The sequence below is a fragment of the Triticum urartu genome, chromosome 3A (genome assembly GCF_056163025.1).
Source record: "Triticum urartu cultivar PI428250 chromosome 3A, HENAU_Tu73, whole genome shotgun sequence".
NCBI classification, from domain to species: domain Eukaryota; kingdom Viridiplantae; phylum Streptophyta; class Magnoliopsida; order Poales; family Poaceae; genus Triticum; species Triticum urartu.
In genome coordinates, this window is record NC_141875.1 from 614,698,327 (window position 1) to 614,720,017 (window position 21,691).

Genomic DNA, 21,691 nt, shown 5'->3' on the forward strand with positions numbered 1-21,691 from the left:
GGTGTCCTATGAAGATGCATTTATCCGCTTTGGGTTCGAGCTTATCAGCCTGAAACTTTTCACATAAGCGTTGCAACCCCAAACTTCTAAGAAATGACAGCTTAGGTTTCTCTAAACCATAGTTCATATGGTGTCATCTCATTGGAATTATGTGGTGCCCTATTTAAAGTGAATGTGGTTGTCTCTAATGCCTAACCCATAAACTATCGTGGTAATTCGATAAGAGACATCATGGTATGCAACATATCCAATAGGGTGCAGTTATGATGTTCGGACACACCATCACACTACGGTGTTCCAGTCTGTATTAGTTGTGAAACAATTTCCACAATGTCTTAATTATGTGCCAAACTCGTAATTCAGATATTCATCTCTATGATCATATCATAGATCTTTTATCCTCTTGTCACGACGATCTTTCAACTTCACCCTGAAATTACTTGAACCTTTCAATAATTCAGACTCGTGATTCATCAAGTAAATATACTCAACATCTACTCAAATCATCTGTGAAGTAAGAACATAACGATATCCACTACATGCCTCAGCACTCATTGGATTGCACACATCAAAATGTATTACTTCCAACAAGTTGCTTTCTAGTTCCATTTTACTGAAAACGAGGCTTTCAGTCATCTTACCCATGTGGCATGATTTGCATGTCTCAAGTGATTCAAAATCAAGTGAGTCCAAACGGTCCATTTGCATGGAGTTTCTTCATGCATATACACCAATAGACATGGTTCGCATGCCTCAAACTTTTCAAAAACGAGTGAGCCCAAAGATCCATCAACATGGAGCTTCTTCATGCGTTTTATACCGATATGACTTACGTGGCAGTGCCACAAGTAGGTGGTACTATCATTACTATCTTTTGGCATGAACATGTGTATCACTACGATCGAGATTCAATAAACCATTCATTTCAGGTGTAAGACCATTGAAGGTATTATTCAAATAAACAGAGTAACAATTATTCTCTTTAAATGAATAACCGTATTGCGATAGACATAATCCAATCATGTCTATGCTCAACGCAAACACCAATCTCGATGGTAGAGGGAGCGTACGATATTTGGTCAACCTTGGAAATACTTCCAACACATATCGTCATCTCACCTTTAGCTAGTCTCCGTTTATTCCGTAGCTTTTATTTCGAGTTACTAACACTTAGCAACCGAACCGGTATCTAATACCCTGGTGCTACTAGGAGTACTAGTAAAGTACACATTAACATAATACATCCAATATACTTCTATCGACCTTGCCAGCCTTCTTATCTACCAAGTATCTAGGGTAATTCTGCTCCAGTGGCTGTTCCCTTTATTACAGAAGCACTTAGTCTCGGGTTTGGGTTCAACCTTGGGTTTCTTCACTAGAGCAGCAGCTGATTTGCCGTCTCATGAAGCATCCCTTTTTGCCCTTGCCCTTCTTGAAACTAGTGGTTTCACCAACCATCAACAATTGATGCTCCTTCTTGATCTCTACTTTTGTGGTGTCAAACATCGCGTATATCTCAAGGATCATCATATATGTCCCTGATATATTATAGTTCATCATGAAGCTCAAGCAGCTTGGTGGTAATGACTTCGGAGAACCATCACTATTTCATCTGGAAGATCAACTCCCACTCGATTCAAGCGATTGTTGTACTCAGACATTCTGAGCACAAGTTCAACAATTGAGCTTTTCTCCCTTAGTTTGCAGGCTAAGAAAATTGTCGGAGGTCTTATACCTCTTGACGTGGGCACGAGCCTGAAATCCCAATTTCAGCCCTCGAAACATCTCATATGTTTCGCGACATTTCAAAACGTCTTTGGTACCTCAACTCTAAGCCGTTTAACTGAACTATCACGTAGTTATCAAAATGTGTATGTCAGATGTTCGCAACATCCATAGACAACTTTCGAGGTTCAGCACACTGAGCGGTGCATTAAGGACATAAGCTTTTTACTGTCTGCATAATTGCTACTATCAACTTTCAACTAAATTTTCTCTAGGAACATATCTAAACAGTAGAACTGAAGCGCGAGCTACGACATAATTTGCGAAGAAATTTTGACTATGTTCAGGATAATTAAGTTCATCTTATGAACTCCCACTCAGATAGACATCCCTCTAGTCATCTAAGTGATTACATGATCCGAGTCAACTAGGCCATGTCCGATCATCACGTGAGACGGACTAGTCAACATCAGTGAACATCTTCATGTTGATCGTATCTTCTATACGACTCATGCTCGACCTTTCGGTCTCTTGTGTTCCGAGGCCATGTTTGTACATGCTAGGCTCGTCAAGTTAACCTAAGTGTTTCGCATGTGTTCCGAGGCCATGTCTGTACATGCTAGGCTCGTCAACACCCGTTGTATTCGAACGTAAGAATCTATCGCACCCGATCATCACGTGGTGCTTCGAAACGACGAACTTTCGCAACGGTGCACAGTTAGGGGGAACACCTTCTTGAAATTTTAGTGAGGGATCATCTTATTTACTACCGTCGTTCTAAGCAAATAAGATGTATAAACATGATAAACATCACATGCAATCAAATAGTGACATGATATGGCCAATATCATATAGCTCCTTTTGATCTTCATCTTCGGGGCTCCATGATCATCATCGTCACCGGCATGACACCATGATCTCCATCATCATGATCTCCATCATCGTGTCTCCATGAAGTTGCCTCGCCAACTATTACTTCTACTACTATAGCTAACGGTTAGCAATAAAGTAAAGTAATTACATGACATTTATGTTGACACGCATGTCATAAATAAATTAAGACAACTCCTATGGCTCCTACCGGTTGTCATACTCATCGACATGCAAGTCGTGATTCCTATTACAAGAACATGATCATCTCATACATCACATATATCATTCATCACATCCTTTGGCCATATCACATCACATAGCATACCCTGCAAAAATAAGTTAGACGTCCTCTAATTGTTGTTTGCATGTTTTACGTGGCTGCTATGGGTTTCTAGCAAGAACGTTTCTTACCTACGCAAAAACCACAACGTGATATGCCAATTGCTATTTACCCTTCATAAGGACCCTTTTCATCGTATCGGATCCAACTAAAGTGGGAGAGACAGACACCCGCTAGCCACCTTATGCAACTAGTGCATGTCAGTCGGTGGAACCAGTCTCACGTAAGAGTACGTGTAAGGTCGGTCCGGGCCGCTTCATCCCACAATGCCACCAAATCAAGATTGGACTAGTAACGGTAAGCATATTGAACAAAATCAACGCCCACAACTACTTTGTGTTCTACTCGTGCATAGAAACTACTCATAGACCTAGCTCATGATGCCACTGTTGGGGAACGTAGCAGAAATTCAAAATTTTCTACGCATCACCAAGATCAATCTATGGAGTCATCTAGCAACGAGGGAGGAGTGGATCTACATACCCTTGTAGATCGCGCGCGGAAGCGTTCAAGAGAACGGGGTTGATGGAGTCGTACTCGTCGTGATCCAAATCACCGATGATCCTAGCGCCGAACGGACGGCACCTCCGCGTTCAACACACGTACAGAGCAGCAACGTCTCCTCCTTCTTGATCCAGCAAGGGGGAAGGAGAGGTTGATGGAGATCCAGCAGCACGACGGCGTGGTGGTGGAAGTAGCGGGATTCCAACAGGGCTTCGCCAAGCGCTGTGGGAGGAGGGAGATGTGTCATGGGAGGGAGAGGGAGGCGCCAGGGCTTAGGTGCGGATGACCTCCCTTCCCCCCACTATATATAGGGCCAAGGGAGAGAGGGGGGGCGTAGCCTTGGCCCTTCCTCCAAGGAAGGGTGCGGCCAGGGAGGAGTCCCTCCTCCCCAAGGCACCTAGCAGGTGCCTTCCCCTTTTAGGACTCTTCCTTTCCCTTATCTCTTGGCGCATGGGCCTCTTGGGGCTGGTGCCCTTGGCCCATATAGGCCAAGGCGCACACCCCTACAGCCCATGTGGCCCCCCGGGGCAGGTGGACCCCCGGACCCCTTTCGGCACTCCCGGCACAATACCGATAATGCGCGAAACCTTTCCGGCGACCAAAACAAGACTTCCCATATATAAATCTTTACCTCCGGACCATTCCGGAACTCCTCGTGACGTCCGGGATCTCATCTGGGACTCCGAACAACTTTTGGGTTACCGCATACTAATATCTCTATAACCCTAGCGTCACCGAACCTTAAGTGTGTAGACCCTACGGGTTCGGGAGACATGCAGACATGACCGAGATGACTCTCCGGTCAATAACCAACAGCGGGATCTAGATACCCATGTTGGCTCCCACATGTTCCACGATGATCTCATCGGATGAACCACGATGTCAAGGACTTAATCAATCCCGTATACAATTCCCTTTGTCTAGCGGTACGATACTTGCCCGAGATTCGATCGTCGGTATCCCGATACCTTGTTCAATCTCGTTACCGGCAAGTCTCTTTACTCGTTTCGTAACACATCATCCCGTGATCAACTCCTTGATCACATTGTGCACATTATGATGATGTCCTACCGAGTGGGCCCAGAGATACCTCTCCGTTTACACGGAGTGACAAATCCCAGTCTCGATTCGTGCCAACCCAACATACACTTTCGGAGATACCTGTAGTGTACCTTTATAGCCACCCAGTTACGTTGTGACATTTGGCACACCCAAAGCACTCCTACGGTATCCGGGAGTTGCACAATCTCATGGTCTAAGGAAATGATACTTGACATTAGAAAAGCTTTAGCATACGAACTACATGATCTTGTGCTAGGCTTAGGATTGGGTCTTTGTCCATCACATCATTCTCCTAATGATGTGATCCCGTTATCAATGACATCCAATGTCCATGGTCAGGAAATCGTAACCATCTATTGATCAACGAGCTAGTCAACTAGAGGCTTACTAGGGACATGGTGTTGTCTATGTATCCACACATGTATCTAATTTTCCTATCAATACAATTCTAGCATGGATAATAAACGATTATCATGAACAAGGAAATATAATAATAACTAATTTATTATTGCCTCTAGGGCATATTTCCAACAATAGCATGGAGCAATCAAAAATTATAGATACGTTGGAGACGTATCAGCGCTCGAAGATCCGGATTGGCTCAATGCCATGCATGAAGAACTCAACAACTTCGAGCGCAACAAAGTGTGGAGAGTGGTGCCAAGGCCAATGGTGAAACACAATGCCATTGGAACCAAGTGGATATTCAAGAACAAGCAAGATGCTCATGGGATTATCATTCGCATCAAGACTCGTTTGGTAGCAGAAGGCTACTCCCAAGTCGAGGGTATCGACTACGGTGAAACCTTTGCTCCCGTTGCTCGTCTTGAATCCATTCGCATGTTAATTGCCTATGCTTCTCATCATAACTTTAAGTTACAACAAATGGATGTGAAGAGTGCTTTTCTTAATGGTCCTATTAATGAATTGGTTTATGTCAAGCAACCCCCCGGGTTCGAGAATCCCTATTTTCCCGATCATGTGTATCAACTCGATAAGGCACTCTATGGCCTTAAACAAGCCCCACGTGCGTGGTATGACCACCTTACCGAGTTGTTACAAGACCATGGTTTTGAAGTTGGGCTAATCGACCCCACTCTTTTTACTAAGAAGGTCAAAGGGGATTTGTTTGTGTGCCAATTATATGTTGATGATATTATCTTTGGTTCCCCTAACAAAGCCTTCAATGAGGAATTTGCTGCTCTAATGACCTCAAAGTTCGAGATGTCTTCCATGGGAGAGTTGAAGTTTTTTCTCGGGTTCGAAGTGAAGCAACAGAGAGAAGGAACCTTCATCAACCAAGCCAAATACACTCAAGACATGCTCAAGAGATTCAAGCTAAGTGATGTCAAACCGGCTTCCACTCCCATGCCCACCAAGTGCCAACTTGACATTGATCCCAATGGTAAAGCGGTGGATCAAAGGGTATATCGCTCCATGATAGGCTCCTTAATTTACCTTTGTGCATCTATACCGGACATCATGTTGAGTGTGGGTATTTGTGCACGGTTTCAAGCCGCACCTAAGGAAAGTCACTTTGTGGCGGTCAAGCAAATCTTTCGATATTTGGCTCATACCCCAAACTTTGGCTTATGGTACCCGAGAGGAGCAAACTTCAAGCTTTCTGGTTATTCGGACTCGGATTGGGCGGGGGACAAAGTGGATAGGAAGTCCACTTCCGGAGGGTGCCAATTTCTTGGCTGCTCTTTGGTGAGTTGGTCTTCCAAGAAGCAAAGTTGTGTGTCTCTCTCGTCCACGGAAGCGGAGTATGTGGCTGCCGGTAGTTGTTGTGCTCAACTTTTATGGATGAGGCAAAATTTAAAGGATTACGGTGTCATTTGTGACAAAGTGTCTCTTTGGTGTGACAATGAAAGTGCCATCAAGATTTCTCTCAACCCGGTGGAACACTTCAAGACGAAGCATATTGAGATTCGGTATCACTTCATCCGGGATCACATAAGGCGAGGGGAAATCAAGCTCGACTACGTCAACACTCATGATAACCTGGCAGATATTTTCACAAAACCCTTGGATGAAGCAAGATTTCGCGAGTTAAGGCATGAGCTGAATATCATTGATTCGAGCAATGTTGCTTGAATCCTTGCACACCCATCATACTCAACTTGTTATCTTGTTTAGATGTAGGCATGGACATAGGGGGAGTGGTGTTCTCTCAATGAACTCTTCCTCCCCCCATTATGCATAAATTGATCAACTCTTTCACATTATCTTGTTTAAAGACGAGTTTTGATCATGGGCCCAAGGATAATTCTTCGCGGTGCCATACCAATTGACTCATACATAGGTGGTTATGGCCACTGACCCTCTTGATAGTGTTGTGCCTTGTGTTAGTCCTTCTTGTCCTTGCCTTAGTTTGTTCTCTTAGGCTCTAGGTGTTGGGGTCTGCAAGTGTGGTTCTCTTTCGTTTTCTTTTTGTTGTTGTTGACTTCTTGGAGACCCACCTTTTTCCCCGTGCCTTCTCTACCCCAAGCCTTCCCTTCCTCAAGCCATCTAGTATAATTGCACACACTTTACCATGGCTTTGGTGATGGTGACCGGGCGGTACAACTGGGGTCACAGGCGGTTCTACCGCTGGTGCTCTTCAGGCGGTCTCCCAGTGGTGCTTGAGCGGTTCCACCGCTCAACCACTGGGGTGCCCGTCTGGCCGGTTCTAACGGTTGGTTACGGTGGTACTACCGCTGCCTCTTGGCGACGGAAGTACCGCCCGCACCCACTGGCTCGTACCAGGCAGCGGTACAACCGCTTCCTTGAGTGGTACAACCGCCGCGTGACTTTGGGCCTATATATTCCCATCGGGGCTACTAGGGGTTTCTTTTCTCTCTCCCCCAGCCCTTCCCATCTTGTGCCCTAGCCGCCGGCCGCCATTGCCTCTGCCCCAGAGTGCTTCTCGCGCTTTGGATCCGTGAGGTCTCCGTGGATCCTCTCCAAGGAGGCCTCCTCCTTCCCGATTTCTTCCCATGGATGCCGGTAATGCCCCATTGTCCTTCGTTCTTCGTTCTAGGGTTTGCTCCCCTTATTTTAGGGCATTACTTGACATTCCGCATTTATTGTTTAAACTATTGGGTGGAAGAGATCCCTTTTTGCCTCCAGCTTAGATTGCACGTCTTTGAGAGTAGAATATGGCTAGTATGATTCATATTTCATGATTAAATCTAGTCCCTACTAGTAGTACCACTGTTCAGCGGTTCTACCGCCTCTGCGGGCGGTACAACCGCTGGAGCGGTACTACCGGTAGGAGAACCGGTTCAACCGGGATATCTGCACCATGTAGCCCTGTTCTATTTTCTAAGTTCATGCAATATATCTTTTCTTCTGTTTGTGTGTGCAATCCTCTCATCTTTGCTGGGTTTCTTGTGTTCTCCTTGTGCGTGTGTTCAGGTGGCTCTAGTTCTCGCTCTGCTCCTCGCAAGACCAAGAAGAGGGCATGACGGACCTTGCGTCCAGTTATGTCTGATGACGAAGAAGAGGTTGTGATTCCCACCAAGCCCACTCGTCGTGAGAAGTCTGCCGCTGCCAAGCAACGTGTGGGTTTGCCCTTGCATCGTTGGAAAGCCAAGGATTGGGAAGCTTTCCGCTCGAAGAATCCTTATGAGGTTCCCATTGCTCCTCGTTGGACCACTATTCGGTTCCGGAATGAGATGCAAGTGCGGATTGTTCATGAACTCTTTGAGCACAACAAGAACAGGTATGCCAAGCAGTGGACCATCGATCTTGACCATTGGAGGAACAACTTGGAGTATTTTGGTGAGGCACTGGCTCTCTGTGAGGAGTTTGATCTTGTCAAGCTCATGTCCGTCAACTGTGACTTTGATGTTCAACTCGTCCATCAGTTCTATGCCACGGTTTACTTTGGAGAAGATGACGTGCGCACTCTCACTTTCATGTGTCGTGATGAGCTCTTTCAAGTTCCCTGGAGGGCCTTTTGCAATGCTATTGGGTATGACGATACGGGTCTGGAAGGTAGAGGTGGCATTCGCCCTCATGACCATCCCGAGTTTATGCCTAAGGAGAAGCTTGCCCCTCTGTACATTCGGGGTCGTGGTATTATTGGAGAATCTAAGGATTTGGTGAAGGTCTATGACATCATGCATCGTGTGTTTCGCAATGTGCTTCTGCCCAAGGTGGGAAATCAAGATGAAATCCATGGCTATCTTGTTGACTTGATGGTTGCAATGAAGACCAAGGTGGGTTCTGGGGAAATGTTTGACGTGTCCAACTGGCTGTGGCACGAGATGTACAACATGGTCATCTACAGGAAGGTCCCCATTTATGCTCCGTTTGTCATGTGCTTTCTGAACTCGGTATGGGAGGTTCGCCGTACTGGAGAGGCTCTCACCTCTCCCGATAATCTCACTGTTCATGAGGTTAATCTTCTTAAGAAGAAGAAGCACGCCGAGCCTCGCTTCCCTGCCAATGCTCCTAAGGATGTCTATGCCACTTCTGACGATGAGGACTTTGAGATAGAGCCAGGGTCCAAGCCCTCTTGGGTGGACAAGCTCACTGCCAAGGTAAAGAAGACTTTCTGCCTCCAGTCTGACATCCAGAAGAGGATGTATGAGGCCCATGTCAATGAGAAGCATGCCCGGCGTCGCCAAATTGCAATGATGAAGCACCTCAACATGCCGGTTCAGAGTGGCTCTGAGAAAAGCATCACACCGGAGGAACGTTGGGTATCTACCCACAGCACCTGGTATGATGATGAAGCTCCTCCCCATCCATCCACATCCTTTGCTGCAGCTGATGATTCCGTGGAGGAATCCGATCAAGACGATGTTGAGGAGGCTGATGATGATGCGGATCCAGATGCTACCGAGGAGTCGGAGGGGACGATTGAGCCTTGGGATGCTAACTTCGCTCTTTTTCCTTTTTGGTGTCTTGATGCCAAAGGGGGAGAGAGTCTTAGGTCTCGGGATTTGCATGGGTTTTATTTGCCTTGTTTCTTGTGTTTTTCCTTTTCCGTTGTTTGTGTTGAACTTTGGCCTGTGAACCTTGTTGCTTATCTCTGCTTGCATGGTGTAAGACATGTGCATTTCTAGCTATCTATCTTTATTTTCCGTGATATTGTTGTGTATTCCATTATTATCTTTACCTTCATATTATGGTCTTATTGCTTACCATGTTTAGTAGGAGTGGCGAGTCTATAAAATATAGGGGGAGTCTCGTTCCTAATATGTGCTCTCAAATAGCCTTCTCAATTTGGGGCACACATCTAGGGGGAGTCCCGTCTACATTTTCTAGACTTTTCACTTGCAAATCGTGGTGTTGTCATCATCCACCAAAAATGGGAGATTGTAAGGTAATTTCCCTACTTTGTGTTTTGGAGGATGATGACAACCCTTTATTGGCCTAATCTTATGCTAAGTGTTCAGGTCTCGGTTTTAGGCCCTCTTCGGTTAGCTATTCTCTCTGAAGAAAAAGATCGAAGACGGTGTTTTCTACATGTTTGTTTATCTCTTTTGGTCATAGGGAACCCGTACTATCAAGAGGGAATCCACATTGGAAAGTGTTGGGGGTATCATTTCACGTACACTTACCTCACCCCTCTCTTGCCTTCCTAAATTGTGAGAGAGAGCTCTTACCCTTCCTCCCCACTGCTTACTGTGGGTTCCAGCGGTTGTACTGCTCTCTGGAGCGGTTGTATCGATGGGTCTTGGCGCTGACCAGTTTTGTTCGAGCGGTTGTACCGCTGCTTCCGGGCGGTGGTACCGCCAATGCTCAGCAAGGACTAGGGCGGTTGTTCCGACCAGGCACCGCCCAAGTACCGGTCTGGTCTCTGTTTTGATGCGGTACTCGTGCGGTGGTGGCCCGGTTGGTCCAGTCATACCGGTACCACCGGTGTCCGGAGCGGTTCTACCGCTCAGGACTTAGCCGCCCGAGCGCTCGAGGCCATGCGGTTGCACCGGCCCGGTGCCGCTTGACTACCGCACTCAGGGGTGACTCCCTTCTGTTCCTATGCGGTGGTTGGGCGGTGGCTGGGCGGTTGGTCCGGTTGTTCTTCTCAACCGGTACTACCGCCTGGGTGCCCGGTTATACCGCCTGGTAGAGTTCTGCACGTAACTGTGAGTCCCGGTTGTACCGGGACCAGGAGCGGTTGTACCGCTACAGTACTGAGAACACAGTAACGGTTGGATTTTTAGGGTTGCTATATAAGGGTGCTTCTTCCACGTACCACATTTACCTCTTACCTCTCTCTTTCCACCATTAATGCTACTCAAGCTCTCTTTGCCCGATCTCTCTCTCTAGCCACTCAAACTTGTTGATTTGCTAGGGATTGAAGGAGGAGACCTAGATCTACACTTTCACCAAAGGATATTTGCTTCCCATATTTTCTTGTGTGGATTTTGTTACTCTTGGGTGCTTTGTGCACCCTAGACGGTTGAGGTCACCTCGGAGCCATATTCCATTGTGGTGAAGCTTCGTGGTTTCGTTGGGAGCCTCCAATTAAGTTGTGGAGTTTTCCCCAACCTTGTTTGTAAAGGTCCGGTCGCCGCCTCCAAGGGCACCAATAGTGGAATCACGGCATCTCGCATTGTGTGAGGCGTGAGGAGAATACGGTGACCCTAGTGGCTTTTTGGGGAGCATTATGCCTCCACACCGCTCTAACGGAGACGTATTTCCCTTCAAAAGGAAGGAACTTCGGTAACACATCCTCGTCTTCACCGGGCCCACTCTTGGTTATCTCTTACCTTTACTTGTGCAAGCTTATTAGTGTTACTTCTCGTGCTTGCTTGTATGTTCGTTGTTGTTGCATCATATAGGTTGCTCACCTAGTTGCACATCTAGACAACCTACTTTGATGCAAAGTTTAATTTGGTAAAGAAAAGTTAAAAATTGTTAGTTGCCTATCACCCCCCTCTAGTCAACCATATCAATCCTTTCAATTAGAAATAAAAATGCATCCCTTTTATAATAAAAATGCCATCCTATTATCTACATCTATAGTTTCTATACCAATATAAAAAGACCCAAAGGGGCAGATCCAATTAACCTCAGCCATCAAACCATATCAATCCAACGACCAAGATTGCTCTAATGGTGAGTGCTCAACATGTTTAGCGTGCAATTAATATTACTAGCAAAAGAGCACGTGCGTTGCAACGAAAGAAAAAACACAACACACACTCTTAACCGAACAACCATCACTCAAGACTACAATAGGTCAATCTCCTTTATTTTAGCGACGCGTCATATTTGTGTTGCCGCTTATCCTTCTTCTCACCCTCGCCGGCGGTGGCCTTAGTGTTCACACAAACCAAAATGTGTTAGGTTAATCCTAAGACGTCTCTCTCCCCCTTTCTCCTCCCTCTCCCTCTCTCTCGCTTTCTCTCACACTCGCGATGAGAAATCTGTTGTTTCTCCCGCGACGTATTCAGAGGTATGCATGTGTAGTTCTCGATGTTTTCTTTTCCCTAAATGATTATAATGGATGTTTATCACTGCCTGTATGAAAGAAAAATGGATCGTGCATTATAGTTATAAGTTTGCTTCCAAACCAATAATTAAAAAAATATTTAACAGGTAAAATTAACATCATATACAGATTTCACACATTTTTCTAATCAAATTTCATATATAACATATTAAAATCGGAGTTACGGTTTAAAAGATACATATAATTTATAAAACCATTTGTTTGAATTAAATATCTTCCAAAATAATATTTATAAATACTTAACAGGTTAAATAATCTTATATTCATATTCTACATATTTTTCTAATCGAATTTCTTATATAACATGTTTAAATCAGAGTTACGGTTTAAAAGATATGGATGGTTTAGAAAAGCATTTGTTTGACTTAAATATGATCCACGGATGGAATACCTAAAAAGTCAGTTTTTGTTTTTGAAAAACTGTAAAATAACGGTTCGGCGTGACTTAAATCTGGACTGCGGGTTGATTTCATGAAAACACAGGGGCTTTTTTGTAAATTGAAGCGACGGACGGGCAGAAACCCTACATGCTTTATTATTAGGTAAAGATATCAAATATCAACAGATGTGCTAATCATATAATTAACGCATAATTGATATCCTACCTAATATCAATATGCAATTAATTTCCTTCGTAGTGTTAACGTGTATTGCACGTATGCATTTACTAGTTAATAAAAATGCCATGCGCTTAGTAATAAAAATAACATGCCATTAACTAGAACTAAAAATAACATCTTCTCAATAATCAATTGTCATCCTCTTAAAAATTAAAATACCACGTTATTAATAAAAAAAATGCCATGATATGAATAAGAAAACTGCTATGTCGAAAAGCAAAGAAAAATCGGGATTTTTGGATGAATTGAAAAACAAATTAGCTTCGGGATGTTTAAACACAAAAGTGCACAGCCCACCGTCCCGCCTCCTCGGTCCAGTGGCAATGCGCGGCTTGCGCGAAGATATGTCCAGCGGGGAAGGTGTTCGCTGGGGTTGGTCTCCTGCCCGACGTACGCCAGATAACATTTCTATATATTTTTTTGTGAAAGAAAACAAAGGCCATTTGACTTGCATAGTTTACGATTTAAGACCTTTCGGCATCGGCCTGAGCCGAGCCGAGCAGTCGCTGAATTGTATTTTGTCAAAAGGAACCTATATCAATTCAATTTTGAGCTAAATTGGTGTACGTACGTTTGAAGCGTGCTCGCCGAGATTTGCTCACGGGTGTATCTGGCCGGGGCCACTCGCTTGCTCAGCAAGCAAGGAAGATCGAGTGTATCTGTACTCTTTTTTCTCTGCGAAATGAGAGTGCATCTGTGCTCTGTCCAGATCAAACGCCTTCGCGCTGAACATTCCTGAAAACACAAGCAGGTTCATCCACAGAATCAAGAACTCGAACCACGCAAAAATGGAAAAGCAGATGTCTCATTAATTTACTACTACACAAACACATGGATCATGGACGGATCGGGCGCCCAAGTTTTCGGCGGAGGGAGCCCTCGTCAGTCAATGCACGTACACCTCATCTTCCGTACTTTTCAATCCACAAAAGAAAAAGAGCCCATCTCTCCTCGATAATAAACAAATAAAAAGAACAATTTCTTAAATAAAATAAAATAACAGGGGGACCCCATTGCACCGATGACGCCAGCGAGAACGTTCGCAGGCGGCCAGCCAAGCCAGCGCGATGCGATCAGAGAGCACAAAGTCGTCGCCCGGACCGGACCGGACCGCACCGAACGGGCGCGACCCGGTCCGAGCCCACGGGCCCAAGCGGGCCGCCACCGGCGCGTGGCCGGGGCTCGCGGGGGCGCGCACCGGCCCCGTCCGGTTTCCCATCCAGGTGCGTCCCCCCGTCCGCATTCCATTCCCCGGCCACACCACATGACCAACCCGTCCCCGTCCCCGTCGCTTCCATCGCCTGGCCCTCGTCGATACAACCAAGCCAATCAAATCCCACCTTGCCTTCCTCCCTCCTCCTCCTCCACTCCGTCTCTCATCAGATTCCAAACACCGCGTCCGTCGTGAGCGCCGCGTGCCCGCGGGATCCCCAAACCCCGGACCCGATCCCCGAGCCGGCCCATGCTTCCCTCCGCCGCGGCCCCGCCCACCCCCGCCGCCGCTCCCCTCCGCCGCTGTTGTAGCCTCCGCGCCCCGTGCTGTTGTTGCTGGTGCTGTTCCTGAGCTGTGTGTGATTGGCTAGGGTTGCGGTTCTGCGCGAGGCGATTTGGGGAGGATTTCGGAGGAAGGCATGGATCTCTCGCGGCCAGAGTCGTCGGACCTCTCGCTCGGGCTCCACCCGCACGCCCACGCCCATGCGCGCGTGCACGCGCGCGCCGCCACGCCGCTGCGGCTGTTCGACGACTCGGACGACGTCAAGACGGAGGGCAGCGTCGGGGGCGGCGGCGACGGCGAGGACGGGGACGACGAGGGCGCCGACCAGCACTTCTCGCTCCTCGGCCACTCGCTCTGCGTCAAGCGCCCGCGCCGCGGGCTCTACGGCGGCGGCGGGGGAGGGGAGACCTCCTCCTGCTCGTCCTCGTCCGCGGTGGCCATGCGCCCCGCGAAGCGCCAGGCGTCGGGCGCGGATCTGGAGGCGCGGCGCAGCGCGGTCCGCGCGTGGGGGAACCAGCCGCTCGCGGAGGCCGACCCGGACGTGCACGCGCTCATGGAGCGCGAGAGGGAGCGCCAGGTGCGCGGCATCGAGCTCATCGCCTCGGAGAACTTCGTCTGCCGCGCCGTGCTCGACGCCCTCGGCAGCCACCTCACCAACAAGTACTCCGAGGGGCACCCGGGCGCTCGCTACTACGGCGGGAACCAGCACATCGACGCCATCGAGCGGCTCTGCCATGAGCGCGCCTGCACCGCCTTCGGTCTCGACCCGGCCTGCTGGGGTGTCAATGTCCAGCCCTACTCATGCACCTCCGCGAACCTGGCGGTCTACACAGGGCTTCTCCTACCCAATGACCGTATCATGGGCCTTGAGCCGCCGTCCGGTGGCCATGTCAGCCACGGGTATTACACGCCTAGTGGTAAGAAGGTGTCTGGCGCCTCGATATTCTTTGAGAGCTTGTCATACAAGGTGAATCCACAGACTGGCTATATTGATTATGACAAGCTTGAGGACCGGGCAATGGATTTCCACCCAAAGATTCTTATCTGTGGTGGGAGTTCCTACCCCAGGGAGTGGGACTTTGCACGGATGAGGCTGATAGCTGACAAGTGTGGCGCAGTGCTCATGTGCGACATGGCGCATATTAGCGGACTTGTTGCAGCGAAGGTACATTAACTTCTGTCAAGGCACATTTGTTTAGTTATCTCAGGGTGATAGTTTGGTTGCATATTGTGTTCTAAATGCACAATGGGTTGCTCTCACAATAACTATAGCTGGGAAAACCAGTTGTTAACCTGTGATTGCATCATTTGCATTACCTCATGCTGCATGTCCGTATGGCAAAGCTATTATTTATCCTTGTGCTTTGATAATGTCCCATTTCAAAGGTTATCTCCTCGTTTCTGTTATCATGTATTTGTAGTCCAGTGAACATGTGCATTGCTTACATTGATTAGCATAGCTTTTTGTAGCAAGGTGTGAGGTAATATTATTTGGTTATGTTTGCGCGTCCAGTATAGATCAGCTAACATTTGAATTTGTTTGGCCAATGCATTAATTCAAATTGAAGGATTCATTTTGTAGGGCCTTTGTTCTTGATTTGTTTGGTTTGTGCAAATTCAGGAATGATGATGTAAATGAATTCAAATGACAAGTAATTAGGAGCCTTTGGAGTTCTCTGTCATGGTCATTCATGCCTGACATATTGTATTGTTTATCATGGCATAGTTGTAACTTAATCTAAGGCTGTAGCTACAAAATTGCCTGTCCCTTATAACACATGTTACAACAAAGAGAGTAATTACAAGTGACAAGCATATTTTCTGGTGTGCCATCTCATTTATGATTGCATCATTTCTTAATTAGCTCATTCCTGATGGTTATACAAATACTATGTGGTAATTCTTCTTATGAGCATATTTGACTTGATATTGTTGTTAGAATAGACCATAATAACCACCTCACTTGAGTTGTATAACAACACCATTAAAACTTATTTTCAACTGAAAGAATTCTGTTCGCAAGTGATAAATGTTCATATTGGTGATGTTGTCATGCTGAACGCAAGTAAAACATTTATTCTTGCTCCTGTGCTGTTTCTTGCACTTTCACGTTTTTTGTTACCTATGAACACCCACCTTCTGACAGATTTTCTGAATTGTTTCTACTGCTTAATCTAGGCATTAGTTCCACTATTTGATGTTCACATCATAGTAAAAGGTTCCGTTGTTGCTGTTTTCTGAACTTATGTCACACTTTGCCGCTAGCTGAGTACTACTGTCTGCTGATAGCTATTTCTTATTGCTTTCACAGGAATGTCGCAGTCCATTCGACTACTGTGACGTTGTTACGTCAACTACTCACAAGAACCTAAGGGGTCCTAGAGGTGGAATAATATTTTTTAGGAAAGGGAAGAATATGAGGAAGCGAGGTGGATCTTTTTCTCAAGGGGATGAAAATGATTATGATTTTGAGGATAAGATAAATTTCGCTGTATTCCCTTCACTGCAAGGAGGGCCGCATAATAACCATATTGCTGCTTTAGCGATAACGCTGAAGCAAGTTGCGACGCCTGAATATAAAGCATACATTCAACAAGTTAAGAAAAATGCTCAAGCTTTGGCATCGGCCTTGCTCAGAAGAAAATGCAGATTGGTTACTGGTGGCACTGATAATCACTTGGTGCTTTGGGACCTCAGAACTTTTGGCTTGACCGGTATAATTCTATCTTCCACTTTGTAGCATACTTGTTTTCTTACTTTGTTATTGCAATGTATCAAGTATTCCCTTAATTGTCTTTTAAGAGATGCAAAATCGGTTTCATATTGACTATATGGACAATAAGTCAGAAAATAAATTGGTTATGTGGTTTACAGTTCAGCAAATATTCAAATAATAATGTATAGTATTAGGCATCATTGTTAGTTTTCAAAGTAATGTACTCCCTCTGATATAACTCTTTTTAGAAATTCCAATATGGACTACATACGGAGCAAAACGAGTGAATCTGCCGTCTAAAGTATGTCTATATACATGCTTATGTAATCCATATTGAAATCTCTAAAAAGACTTGTATTTAGAAACGGAGTTAGTATAATTTTTTTTCTCTTGTAAATGTTTTCTGTGAAGTGGTGATGCATGTGGCTTATAAAGTTGTTCTCCATCGTTTTGACAGGGAAGAACTTTGAGAAGGTCTGTGAGCTGTGCCACATCTCTATAAATAAGACACCGATATATGGGGATAATGGCTCAATATCTCCCGGTGGCGTACGTATTGGTTAGTTCTTATAACATGTCATTTTGTTTACCGTCTTCTGTTTGTTTGTGTATGTGAACAGAAAGTAAAGTATTTGCCTGCTACTTATCATCATGGGGCTGTATGCTGCAGGAACACCTGCAATGACTACTAGAGGTTGCCTAGAAGATGACTTCGAGGTGATCGCAGACTTCCTCATCAGGGCGACACAGATAGCTGGTAGTGTTCTGAAACAACATGGAAAAGTCCAGAAGGAATTTCTAAGAGGCCTGGAGAACAATAAGGACATTATAGAGCTGGGTAACCAGGTTGAGGCTTTCGCATCACAGTTTGCGATGCCAGGTTTTGATGTATGACTCTGCATATATATTACATCTTCTTGGGGATTGTCCAGATTTATCAGCAAATAGCAACTATTTCGTTATCAGGCTGTTCACACAAAATGGGAAGTTGTTGCTCTCAACAGCAACAGTGTAGGAAACGATTTTTTAGTTGGAAATTGGTTTCGACTCTTTGACTCTCAAGCAATCATGTACAGGTCTATACCCTAAAGTCCTTTTATGATTTATGTATGTAGTGAATCTTCACGTAATGAGTTCTTATATTGTATGTTTTGTCGCGTTTTTGGAACCTGAAGTGTTAATAGGCTCATAGTCCAGACAAATAGTTTAGCTTGATTAATTATTCCATGAAACTCGCTGAGCTTTTATACTAGGGTGAGACATCTTCTGGATCCTTTTGAGTGTTTCAAGTTTGAACTTTGTGGATGAAAAGTTATTTTAGCGAGCCTGTGTCGTTTTATACTGGGTGTTCTATCTTCTGGAACCATTTGAGTGTTTTAACTTAATTAACTGTCAGTTGTTCGTGGATGGAAGATTATTTAGCGAGCCTGTGTTGTTTTATACTGGGTGTGCTATCTTCTGGAACCATTTGAGTGTTTTAACTTAAATGTCAGCTGTTCGTGGATGAAAGGTTATTTAGCGATCATTTTATATTGGATGTGCTATATGCTGAAACCATTTGAATGTTTTAACTTAACCATCAGCTGTTCGTGGACGAAAGGTTATTTATCGATTGTTTTTAACCTAAGCATCAGCTGTTCGTGGATGGAACCATTTGAGTGTTTTAACTTTTAACTTAACCGTCAGCTGTTCGTGGATGAAAGGTTATTTAGGGAGCATTTTTACTTTGTTGTTCAATGATTTACCAAAAGCTTTCTTATGCTAACATTTTGCTCGTAAAACGTATACTTGTCGGGTTTTTGGAACCTGTTGTGTTCTCGGCTCAGAGTCTGGACTGAATGAGCCAAAAATATTTTAGCTCATTTAACTACACGATGAAATTTGCTGAACTTCTATACTGGGTTGTGCTACCTGCTGAAACCGTTTAAGTGTTCCAACTTGCTGTGGAAGGCTATTCACTCTGCTTTTGTACTGTGTCGTTCCATGATCAACAGAATGCTATCTGAAAATATATTTGATATTTGTCGTGTAGGGACAAGAGGTACCGTAGGCTTGGTTTGCGTGTAGCATGTTCTCATTGCCTGCCTTAGAGCATCTACAACGGACCTCATGCCGGCCCCAAACGTCTGTTCAGGTCTGTCTATCTGGTCACGTACCGGACAAAAATAACACACCCAGCATGACATTGCAAATCTGGTCCAAACGTTTGGATTGACCGGCATTCCCTATACCTAACCCATACCTGGACAGATACGGGGACGCCTGGGCGCGCCTTGACACGCCCGCCCATGTCGGCTCCGACAAGCCGAACCCATTCCAACTCCTCTCAAAATTGACTTTTTCTCCTCTGCGACCCCTGTCCTCCATTATCGCCTCCGTGCAGCCACGCACTTCCTCCTTGCTCATCGTCCTTGTCCCTGTTGCCTATGTCGTTGCCGACAATCTTGTCTGCCGCCATGGCCATGGATGATGCCTCGGCGGAATCGGTTGGCCTCCCTGGCCTGGGGGCTCCTTGCAAGGCGAAGAACCTTGCGTGCAAGGAGGGCCGTCGGAGGCGACTGATCTTGAGGTGCCCTTCATTCTCGCTCCCGAGGACATGGACTTTGCCGTGACAGCCACCAATCTAGATGTTGTGCCCGCGGGGATGAACAACTTGTCGACGGAGCCCGACTCTGTTCCGCCCTCCCAGTGGCCGGGCATCCTGGATTTGAGCTTCTCACAAGCCATCCCAGACACGTCCATGATTGCAGACTCGCCGCAGCTGCAAATGCGTTGTGGGTCAATGCCGGCTCTGAGCATGCCCGCGACATGTTTGACGGAACGCCCGACCAAGACTCAATACATGAATTTGCGTTGTATGATCGTCGTGCATGGATTTCCCTAGATTTGGGTATTGAGATATGGAGAGTATGGTAGTGGATGCGGAGAAATGGGGACCTGCCAGGCGCTGACCGTGGACGTACAGGGGCTCACATTTGCTACTTCGAGTAGTAGGTGCTGTCCCTCTTACGAAACTTTTAAGGCATCTCCAATGGTCGTAAGATAGTTGTTGGTAGAGTTTGCCACATAGGATTTTTGATGATGTGTCATACAATAAATGAGGAAAGAGAGGAAGGTTGTATGTACATGAACCAACACCCATTGCACAAGCTCCAATGTAGAATGAGAGAGCACCCCATTTATTATCTCACATCCTATTGGGCAAATTAGATACAACCCATTGGAGTTGTTGTATGTTAAGGTGTTGATTGATGACATGGCATATTTTACCAACAAGCTAACATACAAACTATTGAAGATGCCCTTACTGCCCACCAACAGCAGCGACACTACTACTAGCAAGCCAACTGGCACTTCCTTAAATGCGCATGGTTCGCCGTGTCTGTTCGAACCAAAAAAGAGATTCAAGTTTGACCTATGAGACGAATATATATCAAAACAATTTGCTGTCGCCGAGCCTCCACTACTCTCTCTCTCTCTCTCTCAGAGAAACCATCACGAAAACATGGTCGCGCTGCAGCAGCTGCAGCTTAGGGGGCGGTCCCGTCTCGTCCCGCTATTAGGCCCAGCGTCATCATCTCGTGTCTTGACCGGCGCCCCCAGGCTCGAGCACGATGGTACGCCCCTTTCTGGCCATGATTTGGCAGCAATCGCGTCGGCCAGTCGCTTTGTCGCGGATCCATGGACACCGCATCCATCCATCGTCTGCTCCCCCCTCCCTTTTTCCCCGGTGAAATGATGCTCGATCAACGAGAGCGGGAAGGAAGAAGGGTCCCGTCCTCTGTGCGCGAGCTTCGCGTTGAATGCGCGGCAGAAAGCAGCGCAGCTTCCAGCTGCCCCTTCCACAGACGCTTTAATCGTCTCCACGCTGTGGCTAAATTTCGTATTTTGACCTTTTTCTTAAATCTATTCGAGATTTGACTCTAGTTTAAAAAAAATTCGAGATCTGATCTTTTTACTACCGTCAGGGGCCATGCGGATAGGGTATAAGAGCATCTCCAATAGCATGTGTATATTTGTAGACAATGGTCTAAAAGGATTCTTTCATATACACGTCCAGTTTTGCATCAGAATGTTTATATATAGGGACCATGACAGGTGGGCCGTCGCTGGAGAGAGAGGAAGAAATCATGACTGCAGCTGAGTTTAGACAACGCCTTCACATTGTTTAGGCGTGCACATTGTCGAGGTCGATATAGAGAATGTGTATATTTGGACGACCATATAGACAAGCTGTTGGACGCCTGTTTTGGGGTCACGTCGTGGAAAACGAGTATAGGCATCCATATAGACAAGCTATTGGAGATGCTCTAACAGCCTACCGCTGACCCTGATGGTAGGGTTGCATGCCCTACCGTCAAAAATCTCCTAAGTATTAAACACGGTGCGTGCTCGTGCCTACCACCAAAGTTCCTGGCGGTAAGCTGTTAGACCCTACCGTCATAGACTCTGACGGTAGCAAAAGGGTCAGATCTCGAATTTTTTTCAACCTAGAGTCATATCTCGAATAGATTTTAGAAAAAGGTCAAAACACGAAATTTTACCCCACGCTGTGTCCGTCGAGCCAGACAAACGCCATAGGCCAGCCAGCCGGCCGGAGCCCAGGGGGAGACAGGAGTCCGTCAGGGATGTTCACATCCCGTAGTGGAGAGTCCTTGATGATTACAATTTCCGTCACCACTAGCCCGTGCTTGTTCACTGGGGGATCAGAACAGTTACAATTCAGCGAGGGATGGAAAGAGCGATTTTGGCGTTTCGTATATAGCGGCTCCGCTTTCGAGCGTGCCTTTCTGATAAGGGATGCGCTACTCTACTTGCGTAGCGCGAAATGGAAAGTGAGAAACGCATGGTAGCTTCGGCTTTTGTCGGCAACGGATGGATGCCGCACATGAGGGGGTTGATT

At 46.2% G+C, this 21,691-nt stretch overlaps 1 protein-coding gene across 1 annotated transcript; it reads left to right on the top strand.

Annotated features, from left to right (window-relative positions):
* The first annotated feature begins 13,868 nt into the window (after positions 1-13,868).
* Positions 13,869-17,935, top strand: LOC147980808 (serine hydroxymethyltransferase 7-like). Its single transcript, XM_087513590.1, has 4 exons — positions 13,869-15,237; positions 16,384-16,786; positions 17,246-17,347; positions 17,459-17,935. The coding sequence occupies exons 1-4, from the start codon at positions 14,209-14,211 to the stop codon at positions 17,680-17,682; spliced, it is 1,758 nt and encodes a 585-aa protein (XP_087369716.1). The 5' UTR covers positions 13,869-14,208; the 3' UTR covers positions 17,683-17,935.
* Positions 17,936-21,691: the final 3,756 nt, after the last annotated feature.